This window comes from Gopherus flavomarginatus, chromosome 2 (genome assembly GCF_025201925.1).
Source record: "Gopherus flavomarginatus isolate rGopFla2 chromosome 2, rGopFla2.mat.asm, whole genome shotgun sequence".
Taxonomy (NCBI): Eukaryota; Metazoa; Chordata; order Testudines; family Testudinidae; genus Gopherus; species Gopherus flavomarginatus.
The window spans coordinates 153,262,287-153,275,276 of record NC_066618.1 but is presented as its reverse complement, the minus strand read 5'-3'; the positions used below and the strand labels follow the sequence as shown (position 1 = coordinate 153,275,276).

Sequence of the window (12,990 nt, the reverse complement as noted above, 5' to 3'; positions counted from 1 at the left end):
GCTGCAGTTTTATTTCCTTTTGTAAAAACATGATTAGAGGGGGAAATTTCCCCAGAGACTTAACCCTCTCCACTCCCCGCCCTCCCCCAAATAATCATGGGAGGAAATGGGGCAGATTGTGCTGGCATTGTCCTGGCAAGTCACGCTCCCTCCAGGCTGGGGGCAGGAGTCTTGGCCCTCTCCAGGGTTGGGGATGTACGTTCCCTTGAGGAGGAAGGGTAGCTGGCACTTTTCTGAGGCAGGGGTCCGGCGTTTCTATTTTGTTTCTGGTACCGAGACTCGCCCGGAATGGCTGTTAATGGAGCAGCCCTGCTGGCTGGCTGGTGTACGCTGCCTGGGTGGGCACCACTCAGAGTTAGCAACAACCATCCTGCAAATGCCAGAGAGAAGGGCTCCATCTTTACAAGTCCACGTGGGAGAGGCAGGAACAAACCGCTCGGCCTTGGCTCGAGCGAGGTTTTTGTTTGTTTTTAATAAAAATGGTCTTTAGATTGACTACTGGAAACAGCTCTGAGCATAAAGCACCTTCCTCCAGAGTCCACTTACAAAAGAGTTCAGAAAGGGTCAAATATTGACCAATAATGGTTTGGCTGCTTTTGAATCTCGATTGTGGCTTCAGCAACGTACAGCAGGGGTGGCTGGGGAGGGCAGCTCCTCCTTAGTCAGCTGGCTTGGTGACCAGGGAGAGCGGCTGGGCCTGCAGCACTGCCAGGGCAGCCTGCGGGGAAGGAATGGCAGCCGGAAAGGAAGGCGGCGAGGTCAGGAGAGCCGTGTGGGTCATTGTGGCAAACGGGATGGGTCTGGAGAGAAGAGGCGACGGGCTGCTAAGGCTGGAAGAGGAGGAGGCAGCCTTACTTGACAGAAAAGCAGCTGAATGGAGAGACAGCTGGGCCCTGGCTTCCGGTTTGGTGGTGAGTGAGAGGGGCTGAGCTTGTTCAGAATGGGTGGCAGCTGGGGCAGCGGGCGATGCCAAGGCTGTTGATGGGGTGGCAGGCGAATCCAACATGCTGCCATGGGAGGAAGCAGGACTATCGCAGGGTTTCTCAATAGGCAGGTACTGCACATATGGCTTTTTACTCTTGGAGGCCAGAGAGCCTGTAAGGGGCAGAAAAGACACCCGTAAGTCACACTGCAAAGACCTTGTCAGCCGGTCCCCAGGGCCTGTGGTTAGGTTTTGTGGATTTACCCAGGCTTGGAAAACAGCCAGTGCAAATCCCATCTGTGGTTGGAACCAGATTCATTAACAGACTGTTGTTGCTCATGGGCAATGCTAATTCAATAGCCTGCTCTTATCAGCCTCAACATTACATGCGAAAGACCTGTGAATGCACAACACGGGTACAGCTTCACTGAGGGGTTAACTGGGGTGATTGGCACCTGGATGTGAGCAGCCACACTGCAAAGCCCTGCCCAAGTTAAGTGTCCCCTCACTGGTGCAACACTCCCCTGTGGGTGCTGCTAAGATGCTTGGGGACACAGGCCTGGTTCTTTGCACTGCGGTCAGCTGAACAGCTCTATGATTCTTTCCCACTGAATTGCAGAACGTGTCTGTTTCTTCTGGGCACACGGGGAACTGGGGGAGGGTGATGGAGGGCTATCAGCATTAGTGATTTAGCCTGTGTCCTCACTACAAAGTAGGTGGGCTACCAGCCCAAGTGAAAGCCTCACTTAGGCTTAACCCCACGGCTCAACTGAGCCAGCTAGCCTAGGCTGGAAGCACCACCACACTCAGGTGAGAGGGTTGTGGATGGGGATGGGAACAGAGTTGGAGGCAACCCCACCTAAGAGCCTGAGTTAACTCTGCAGGGAGGCCAGACCTTAAGGCAGCAGTCCCCAACCTTTTTGCTGGCAGGCGCCAGTCGAAGGACCACTGCGGCAGTGGACCACTCGCTGAAATGCCGCCGAATTTCAGCAGCGACGTCTATCGATGACGTTGCTTGCCATCGACAAGCGACGTCATCGAGAGGTGTCCTCGCCGAAATTCGGGAGCGACACCTCTCAATGACGTCACTTGTCGACGGCAAGCGGCAAACGTCATCGAGAGGCGTCCCCGCCAAAATGACACAGTGGCATTTTGGCAGGTGCTCTCTCAGGGGCCAGGACATGGGCACACTAAGATGCCCCCGCAGGCGCCATGGCGCCTGCGGGCACCGCGTTGGGGACCCCTGCCTTAAGGTACTTACAATTTGCAGGTTGTCGGCCACTGAACTTTCTGCTACCCAGTCGCACTAATACAGCCACTCCGATTATGCTGACATGGGGCAAAGAGCAATGTCCTACTGCTGACATATAACAGCAGAATGCAGGGAACCCAGGGACCTGTAACTGTGGCTTTAGTACTTCATACTGTGCACACCAGTGTGCTTTCACCTAGGGCGTTAAGGTGCCATTTTTCCAAAGCATCTAAATGACTTAGGCTCCTGGATCCCATTGAATTTCAGGGCCATTGAGGCTCCTCAGTCAGTCAGGTGCTTTTGAAAATCATGCTCACTTTCCTGGGCTACAGTTTTCTAACTGGATGAGGCAGCTAAAGCTGTCAGGGATGGTTGGTGAATTCTCTGCTGGCCCTATGGCCTTTCCTCCCCTCCATATCAGACCAAAGGAGGGGAGCAGGCTGTACTTACTCTCTGTGTCCTGGATTTGCTGCTGGGGCTGTTTCTCTCGCTTTCTCTTCTTCTTTTTCCCCTGGAAAAGACAATCCCACATGCAGCTTTTGTTGCTGACTCTTAGTAAATCCCTCCACCCTGATCCACGAGAACTCGCAGGGCTCAGGATAAGGACAGGGCACCAAGTGTAACAGCCCCCAGGGTCTGAGCACTGACCAAGCAGTGCGAGAAGCAGCAGGAGGAGGTGACACAATTCACGCAGTTATACCCTCTACTCCATCCACTCATGTCTCACCCACCTGGTGTGTTCTTTAGACTGAGCTCCCTGATGCAGGACCTATCACATGTTATGTGACTAGTGCAGTAGGGCTCACCCGAGCTGGCACTATTACAGCAGCAGTGTTAATAGACATTGGGAAACAAGTCTCTTCTCTGGAGAAGGGGGCATGAGGCCATACTGCACTTCTGCATTAACCTGGGACTTATCATTGGGGCCCTTGAACTCTGAGCCAGGGTCAACCCCAGAAGAGTAGCGTGGTGAGGCTGCTAAATCAGACAGGGACAGGTCAGGAGACCTTGCCTTTGATATGTGCTGTTTATTCTGTATGTACTCTGCCCCACAGTACAGCACCAGCCCGGCCCAAGTTCCGCAGCGTGCACTGCCACGAGTCCCCTTCTGGGTCCTGCTGACCGAAGGCACGCAGTTGGGGCAGGGAGAGGGAGGACCATCAAAGCAGGTTCACGGTCAGGATGCAATGGACGGCCCCTGGGGGCCAGTTTTGCCCATTCTAAGGAAAGAATGGGGGCTGCTCTTCTATTGCTAAGTCTGGCATCAGCATTCACAAGCCCTCAGTTAAAGGCAGGTCACAGGCTCCCAACTGTGGACATTAGCAGACCCATTAGGTGCCATCTCGCACATCTGCCAGGGGCCAGTCCAAGCATGTCACTTGCAGCAAGTTTCCTGGCCTAGTGCTGCACAGTCCTTAACGTCACACTTCCCCACCCCAGAAGGGTCTCCCCGATCTGGCACCTCGGGCCAGCTCTCAGACAATCGAACCTGCCACTTCCTAGCTCTGGAGAAGCAGAGACGGGAAAGCTGATGCCTCACACACAGTTGCACATGTAAGGAAGTCTGATTTCATTTCAACCTCTGTGCAAGAGACAGCAGCACCTCCCCAAAAACCCCACTGGAGTGTGTCATCAATGTGCAGCTCTTCTAATGGCAGGGCCCTGCTCTGGGCAGTTTGTTCCACCCCTTCATTAAGGCATTTCCCATTTTCTCCTTAGTAGTCTCCTCTTTAGTCCTAGATGGTTATTGTCCTTTTTCCACCCAGCCCGGATTCCTATTAGCACGCTGTAGGTCTGAACAGCTCTCACAGGCCCATTGTATGTCTAGCACCTGCAAAGAAACACCTTGGTTTCCAGGAGCCTACTTCTCCCACAACCCAGCCCTACATCGGGTGTGCTGCCCATAAACTTCGACATCTGTTAGCAAGGCATTGCGAACCAAGGGCAGCTGCCTCCAGATGGGGTTATGCAACATCCAAGCGTGGCTCCCCCAAGACATCCAATGACCATCCTGAGACTGGCTAGGGGAGTGGCAGTGCCTCTAATTGCACTGGCCCCAAGTTTCCCATCTCTATTTGGAGACCCTTCAGGCCAGATCTTGATTACAGATTCATACATAGACTGACAATGGTGGGAGGGACCATTACAACCATCTAGTCTGACCACCTACACAGCACAGTCCACAGACTGTCACCCAGCGAGACCTGCAGTGGAGGGGATAGGTCATTGTGTTGATCTCCCTTCCCTCCAGCAGCTACATGAGGTTGTAACTTACATAGTTATCCCGCGCAGACCAAGTGGGATAGAGCTGTGAATGAAGCTGTCGCTCCTTCCGGGCTAGCTCGTAGTACTTGGCTTGTTCCTCACGTGACAGCGAATGCCACTAGGTAGGAGAAAAGGAGAGCCAGAGCTGAGACTTGCGGGAAGTTACTCCCCGCCCTCCGACAAAGGGCTGAACTCACCAGTCTGGGTCCCTTGCCCAAAGCCCAAAGGTGAGGAAGTGGTCGTTCTCCTCACCAGCTCCTCAGAATTGTGGCAGCAAGACAGTGAAGCTGCTGGGGCACCGTGCTGCACCTCTCAAGAGCAACAGCCCAGAACTGGGGCTCAGTGTGTAACTCAGAGCAGCCTTAGGGGTGCTCTAATTGATGGCAGCCACCCACAGCCCAGAATAGCTGGAGCACAAGGTGCACTGGCCACGTCCTAGCAGGGCTGCCACCAAGCTGACAGTGCAGCCTACAGTGAGCTCTGTGGGATTCACAGGCAATAGGTGCCCAGGTGCTCAGGCTCCTTGTTTCAATGCTGCTCCCAACCAGGAGCCCCAATCCCTCCAGTTGGTGAGCTGAGAAACATGCTACACTCTGTCTCTATGGCTGGGATCACTCTAAGCAGGACATGGTGCCAGATTTTCCACTGTGGTTAGGTGACAGGGGACATCTGCTCCCCATTTCCCAGGCTGGCCTGGCTGCAGTTAGTTGAGTGGCTATAGCAGAGCTCTACATGGGAGACGCTCAGACACTACAGGAAGGGATGCCAGTAAGATAACCTGGCTAGGTGGAAAATTGCAGAGAGCTAACAGTGACCCCCTATGGTGGGCCCCACTTACTCCCTTCACATGTTGCTTTTCCTTCTACACTCCTAGCCCCTCAAACTCAGAGGGGATATGCAAGCGCATATATGAAACACCTTAGGGGAAGCAGACGGGAACCTGAGTCGAAGGGGGTCGTCTAATGAGCCCAAGGCCCTGTCTACATTCAAGAGATCTGCAGCAGTGTAGTTCTGATGCAGCTCCTAGTGCAGACACGCAGCACAGTTCTAAAGCAGGCCCTCCTCCCACCCCACCCGTCCAGGCAGAGGGAGCCAGCCTACTTGACCCAGGTGCCACGTGCCGACACTAGGGGTTTGCACTGGCATAATGACTTGGATGTGTTTGCCCCCAGCACCGATTTCTGCAGTGCAGACAGGGTCTGGACTCACCTCTGAATTGGGCCCATGGAGTCTAGGGAATGGGGAAGAAAGGACAGAGGAGAAGGCGCCTTTACCCTTCGTCCCAGGATCTGGTTGATGGCCGCGCTCTCCTTCAGCGTACACTCTGCCACTACCTTGGCCCGCATCTCCTTCATGTACAACATGAACGCGTTAAGCGGCTTCTTTATGTGGGGCTTTTTCTCCTCCTCCTTCTTCACACTGCCGGGGGATTTCCTGGAACCATCACATGGGCCAGTAAACACCTGCAGCACCCACTGTTGCCACGCTGCAGAAGAGCTTCCCCTTGCTACACAGCGTGCAGTGGTGTCTCTTTGTAATGACCGCCAGACACCTAGAGCTCTGGGGGACACATCTTCTTATTGGAGAAGGTGAATGCAGACCCCTTCCCCCCACCAATGCCTGTCCAGACGATGTCACCCTCTGGTTTATTCTTCCAGGTGGGTTTTACAGCATGTCTTTCACACCACAGGTAAGATGGAGAGGAGAGAGTGGGGCTGCTTATCGGGAGTGGAAACACAAGGCACATCCCAGGAGATGGCTAGGATTGCAAGGCTGGCAGAGCGCAGTAAGGAGAGAAGCTGTATAACATCCCACTGGGCTGTAAGATAGGGAGCGGGAAGGAAAGGCAAATCTAAGAAGGAAGGAAAATGGTGGCAAGGGCAGCGATGGAAAGTCAAAGAAGCAGAAATCCAACAGACAAGGAGTAAGAGGCAAGCAGCTACAGCGTGATCAATGTACCTGTCAGTAATCCACTAGGAAAGGTGGGAGCCTAAGGTGATAATCAGCCACTTAGATAGCAGTAACCAGGGGAACAACAAGGCTGCAGATCAGCTGCTTAGTCGGTCATGGGTTAACTAATGGGACATCGCAAAGAAGAGGGCCAGAGAGTTGGCATAAACTCAGCCCATAACCAGGCGTGAGCACAGCCAGGCAGTTACTGAAGAACTCTTCCTTGGCACTTGCAATGAATTCACATGGAACATCTGCTTCCCGGAAAGTCTAGTGAACAAGCCTTTCTTGTTCCCGTCACCACAGAGCTTGCCTTGCCCAGCTATTGTGTTAAACCAGATGTATAGATTACAAGGGAAGAAGGACCCTCTGTGACTATCTAGTCTGACCTCCTGCATAGCACAGGCCATAGGACTGTCCTGAATTAATTCCTGTTTGAACTAGAGCAGAGCTTTTAGAAAAACCTCCAAATTCGTTAACAGGTGAGTTCCAGCATAACCCCTAAGTCCTTCTCGCAATCGTTGTTTTCCAGGATACAATGCCCCAGCCCATACGTGTGGCCAGCATTCTTTGTTCCTAGAAGTGTGACCTTGCTATTTTGAAACACATGTTGCTTGGCTGCATCCAGCCCACCAAGAGATCTAGGCCACTCAAGACACCCAGGACAGATCCCAGTCCTATTTGTCACCTGCCCCATCCAGCTGGTGCTGTGCTGCTCAGTTACTTACGAATTCCCTCCGGGGCTCATGCTGGCCTGCGTGGGCTCCTGTTTGACAATGGGCGAGACGATGGTGGGGTGTGGGATTCCCGAAGGGTGGAGGCCATGCGCGGCAGGCGAGACCATGTGGGGGGAAAACCGACTGGACATCAGACTGCAGCATGGGAAATAGAAAAGCAGGATGCAGATGTTACAAATAAAGGCAACAGCCCCAGCCACACAGTGCAAGTCTCTCCCTGTACCCAGCTCCTCATACCCCACCCACAGGCACATGCCCTCCCCCGGGGACTCCTCAATGTCCTACCCCTTGGCCACACCCTTCCTGTGGCAGGACGCAGATAACCCAGTGTCGACAGATGCGGGACTCCTGGGTGAGAAATGAGTCCAAATAAGACACAGTTAATGCTGGTAGTGCGTGAGACAAGCTGGTGAGGATTAAATCAGCCTCCCTCAATTTAGGGGTCCTGGGTCCCTGCCGGATTCTGAGAGCTTCTAGCTACCCCTGGTAGGATGAAGGTGGTTTTTGGATGCAGAACCTTGCCATGCGTACCCAGCCCAAGCCTGGATTATTGTAATGAGCTCTTCATGGGAACGTGCCATCGCTTCAATGCAGAGCACAGGCTCTCCCTCTGCCAACACACACTCCCTGGGAGCTACCAGTTGAGATTTTCATTTTTAAACCCCTAAATGGTTTTGGATCTGCTTACTGAAGATTTGCCTCTCCTCACAAACCATCCTGCCACAGCTGCTATCAGGAACAGAGCTCGAAGGGATCCAAACCATGTGACTACAGAGCGCATGGTGGAGCCCAGGAAAGCATCAAAAAAGACATATTGGAATTAGAAAAGGTTCAGAAAAGGGCAACAAAAATGATTAGGGACATGGAAGAACTTCTGTATGAGGACAGATTAATAAGACTGGGACTTTTCAGCTTGGAAAAGAGGGCTAAGGGGAGATGTGATTGAAGTCTATAAAATCATGAGTGGTATAGAGAAAATAGATAAGGAAGTGTTGTTTACTACTTCTCATAACACAAGAACTAGAGGTCACCAAATGAAATCAACAGGCAGCAGGTTTAAAACAAATAAAAGGAAGTATTTCTTCACACAACACACAGTCAACCTGTGGAACTCCTTGCCGGAGGATATTGTGAAGGCCAAGACCATAAATGGGTTCAAAAAAGAACTAAGTAAGTTCATGGAGGATAGATCCATCAATGGCTATTAGCCAGGATGGGCAGGGATGGTGTCCCTAGCCTCTGTTTGCCAGAAGCTGGGAATGAGTGACGGGACGGATCACTTGATGATTCCCTGTTCTCTTCATTCTCTTTGGGACACCTGCCATTGGCCACTGTCGGCAGACAGGACACTGAGCTAGATGGACCTTTGGTCTGACCCAATATGGCCATTCTTATGTTTTCCCAATTTGACCCTGCCCAAGCTGGACTATCAGATGTGGAGTAAGAGCCCCTCTGCCAGTGTTTTGCCTTGGGCTACAGCCTTGAAGGTCTGCCAGCTTGCTTGTATAATAGTGGGGCGCAGTTTACCCCACAGTGGGCAGTTCGAGTCACCCAGATTCCACTGTCCAGGATGATGTAGTATTGTTCTGTTCTGTATAGGTTCTGGTACTGCCCTCATCCCCACAGTAACTGCACACCTCTCCGTCACATGAAGGTGTTGTGAAAAAGGCAAATATTGTCATTGGATATATTAGCAGGATTATGATATATAAGACATAGGATGTCATCCTTCTGCTCTACTTGGCATTTGTAAGGCTCATCTGGAGTACTAGGCCCTGTTTTTGGCACTGCACTTTAAGAACAACATACACAAATTGAAGATAGGCCAGAGGAGAACAACAAAAATTTTTAAGTGGTTTAGAAAACCCGATTGATGAGGGAAGCTTGAAAGAATTGGGCATGTTTAGCCTAGAGAAGAGAAGGTGGAGGGGGGACATGATAACTGTCTTCGAATACATAATAAGGTGTCAAAGAGGGTGGCGATCAATTGTTCACCGAGGCAGGACAAGAAGTAATCGCCTTCATTAGCAGCAAGGGAGATTTACGTTCGATATTAGGAAAAGGTTTCTAAGTACAAGGGGAGTTAGGCTCTGAAACAAGTTACCAAGGGAGGCTGTAGAATCCCCGTCACTGGAAGTTTTTGCAAACAGGTTGGCCAAACACCTGTCAATGATGGGGGTAGGTTTACTTGGTCCATCTCAGCGTGGGAGGAACTCTCAAGGTCCCTTCCAGTCCTACAATTCTATGATTAATCAACACGACTAACGTCTGTCACATGAGGCTTGTGCATCCATGATCCAGCTTCTATGACAGCAAATAAAGTATTTCCTGCTCCAGGCCTGGTTGGAAATGCTAACACTCATCAGGCCTCCTAGCAATTGCTTGGAGTGACACAAGTAGTGCCCAAAGGCCCCCTGCCTTTGTCTTGCAATTGCAAGTACACTGAATAACTCGTTAAATGGACAGGGACTGAACAGAGGACCATAGGGCTGTCCAGCTTCTCAAACAAGGTAACAAACAAGCACCTGAAACTCTGACCGGGCACACTGAGTCTGTCTGTCACCATCCCCTACTCTGGTTCCAGCTCCATTGCGGAGACGTGGACAGAATCCAATGAATTCTCATCCTGCGTTACAAGCTGCTGCTGTTTTACTTATGACCACAAGTTGGAGAGAATCAGAGAGGAAGGTGGACAGGGAAATCAGCCTCTCTTTGTGGATGTGGAGCAGCCACTCACCTGATCCCAAAACATACTGAGATGCTACAGATGGCCAGTATGGCCACATGAGCACAAAATCTTGTCTAGCCCAAAGTCTCGAGCTCACAGCTTGAACAGAGGACGAAGAAAGAACCAACCTCTTTGATGCTGAGTAAAAGGACTAAGAACCAGATGATCCCACTGGGGGATGTAGGCCTCTCCATATTTAAACTCTTGCGGATGGGATTTTCCAAAAGGCCTAAGTGACACTGACAATCTCACTGGAAAGACAGCAGACTGTTCAGAACACAGCATCACATCCAAGACGGATGATGGTGCTCAACTAGTAATTACGAGACCAAACACAGCGCAAGCTGGGAGCCAGAGCAGAGACGGGTAGGGGAGCAATTAATTTGTGTCTAAGTTCTGACACAAAGTAAGGTAAGGGCAGTGTGCCAACAGTGCCATAAGTGTCTAGTATAAAGTAAGGCAATCATCTTCCACTGTGTAACATGGATCCAGCAATTTCTTAGCCTTGTGGTGGTGCTTCAGAGAAGGTCTGCAATGCACAGAACGCAGGCTGGGCAGTCCTCCTCTCTTGGTGCTCTGGGATGGGGAGTGAAGGCCTCGTTCTTAAGGAGAACCCGAAGGCATCTTTCCCATTTCCCCCAAATCCCAGGTTGGCAAAAAGGGAAGGTGGTGCTCCCCCTCAAAGAATGGCCCTCAGCTAGTCACGCAGGTATAAATTGTACTGGTCTTGTGTGCAGATAGGCACATCTCTACCCCAACTAGTTTTAGGCTTCAGCCACAATGGCTCGAACACAACAAGGCTGGAAAACATGTATTCACTTTTCTTTTTTTCAATGAAACAAGAAACCCCCCACTGAAGCTGCTAAGAAGAAATACTGAAAAGTTTCATCATGAGAACCTCCAACATGACACCCATCGACAGGCGGAGGATAGAGGGGCCGCTTGCCCCAGAGCAGAGATGCAATCCCTCCCACAGGTAACAGATTTCAGTGGTTCTGAGTGGCACATGGGAGCACTCCTGGCCTCTGAGAGTGGAGACAAATTCACAAGTCCCGTCTCTGGGGCCTGCAGAAGCCACTGGACAGGGGCCTTCCCCATTCAGCTTGTGGGCCACAGGGATTCAAGCTGTTAGCTGTTAAGCAGAACTTCGCCTGTTTTCCCCGGCTCTTTGTTCTTCTGCGTTTGTGTCACAGAGCTTCCCATTTGCTCAGCACAAATGTTCTTCCAGGAAGACCTCTATTACCACAACCCCTGCCTCTACAGGAAAGGGGGTTTGTCTGCTTGGCATTGAGGGTCTTGTTAAGCTTTTGCACTCTCTAATTCTAATCCCGACTGAAACCTACCCCTGCCAACATCCCTTCCACTCCAGTGTGGACTCACCTGGACATTGAGGCATTCATAGCTAGGGCAGGATATGGGTGCCTGAATCCCCCGGGAGGAATGGAGTACACTGGCTGTCCTTGCCTAAAATGGATGAGCAAGGGGAAAAAAAAAAAAGTCCTTACTAGAAGCACAAAAGGAAGAAAAACCATCACACACAGGGAAGCCACAAGAACCTGTTCCCCTCTGATTATGTTCTGAAGATGCCTGTCACAGCTCTGTACTTCAGGCTGGCTTTTGTACTTAAAGCAAGAGTAGCCCTCTTTGTTAGGTATGCCAAATACAGCATGTCCTGCACAAAATTAAAGCACTTACTCTTTGAACACAGAATATGTTTCTGAGAATTTACAAATAAATCCATTAATTTTTTGAGTTCAAAATAACTTTAAAATGGGTCCTTTAATAACTGAAGCTCCCACTCCCTCAGTCCTTTTTGAGTGTCTCTTGAATTATCTTAACAATAGAACAACACAAGACTCTTCAAACCTCCCGCACAGTTAAAACTCACTGAAATCTTGTTCATAGGCTACATCTAAAGAATCTGTTTAGGGTTTCTGATCATTTTTTGCCATTATTCTCCACAATGGAAAGTTTCTTCTTCAGCAGAGGCTGAAGAATTATGTTCTACTTCATTCCACGAAGAACTGGCCTTTTGCAAAATGCTACCCATCTCTTACAGGTCTCAATGAGACTGAGAAAAAAGTCTGCCCCTCTCTGAAAATGCCCTCCTACAATGGCAACCATCTCCCATTGTTCCTATGGGACTGAGGCCACAGATTGCCCTTAACAAAGATGACTCCTGCCTCTAACCACCTGCTCATTTCCTCCTCCTGACACCCACAACATAGGGGTTTTACTTCTCCCCAAAGACACGTTGGCTTCACTCCTACCGGGAACAATGGGAAGTGGTATCCATTTTTAAAAGAGGGCATCTTAACTGAGGGCAACATGGGGCCTTGCTGCCACTGAGAACAGCTGGACGTGGCCATTTTGAAAGGAAGTAATTCTTCAAGTGTGGGGGATGTGGGGGGGGGGGGGGGGGAAGGGGGCCGGAATATACGAGAGAGACAGTTCTGTTCCTTCCCAGCTGCTCTTCATTGCTCTGGTGATGCAAAGCTACCATAAAGCCAGCTTACCTGGCCTATGTGCTCAGGCTGCTTTCTGCTGCAGAACAGCCGAAGGTAGCAACAGCATCCCAGTGACTCTTCCCCTGAAAGTTTACTTATATATGGAAGGCTGATACTGTACATGTTCAAACCATTAGAAATATCACATGGAAATGTTATTTTGGGTTCCTGGCCAGGGTTCAGGTATGCAATTTTTACTAAGTTTTTTAAAGACCAAGGAATACCCACAAAATTACATTAAGAGGGAGTCAAGGTTACTCATATCTGTTATTAGCAATTCAGGGTAAAATACATTACAGAGCTGATGTAATGATCACAAAAACAAGCACTCTAAGCCCCCCAAAAGTAAAATATAAGATTAAATTTAAAAGAAAACCAAACATTTATGGAATAGAAATGCACAGGGATCCCAAACACCCGTATTCTGCCCTGTATGACACAATAAGGAGGAAAGAAAAAAATCTTGTGACTTTAAATATCAATTTAATCCAATATGGAATCACAAATACTAAAATGCATCATCATAGATGTTACAGGAGGCAATATATAAGAAGGAGGGTTAAAATGGATTTCAAAAAGCAGAGCACTAAAGGTATAAAGATCAAATACTAGAAATTCTATAAGTAAAT

The 12,990-nt window shown here is 50.1% G+C and overlaps 1 protein-coding gene across 1 annotated transcript in view; it reads right to left on the bottom strand.

Moving 5' to 3' along the window:
* Positions 1-12: 12 nt before the first annotated feature.
* The window catches only part of TCF7L1 (transcription factor 7 like 1), a 115,179-nt gene continuing 102,201 nt past the window's right edge, over positions 13-12,990 (bottom strand). Inside the window, exons 7-12 of the mRNA XM_050937472.1 lie at positions 11,235-11,318; positions 7,118-7,261; positions 5,714-5,873; positions 4,450-4,557; positions 2,625-2,685; positions 13-1,095 (exon numbers count right to left, since the gene is read on the bottom strand). Of these exons, the coding sequence (XP_050793429.1) occupies positions 659-1,095; positions 2,625-2,685; positions 4,450-4,557; positions 5,714-5,873; positions 7,118-7,261; positions 11,235-11,318 (994 nt within the window). The 3' untranslated portion in view covers positions 13-658. The remainder of the gene's footprint in view (positions 1,096-2,624; positions 2,686-4,449; positions 4,558-5,713; positions 5,874-7,117; positions 7,262-11,234; positions 11,319-12,990) is intronic.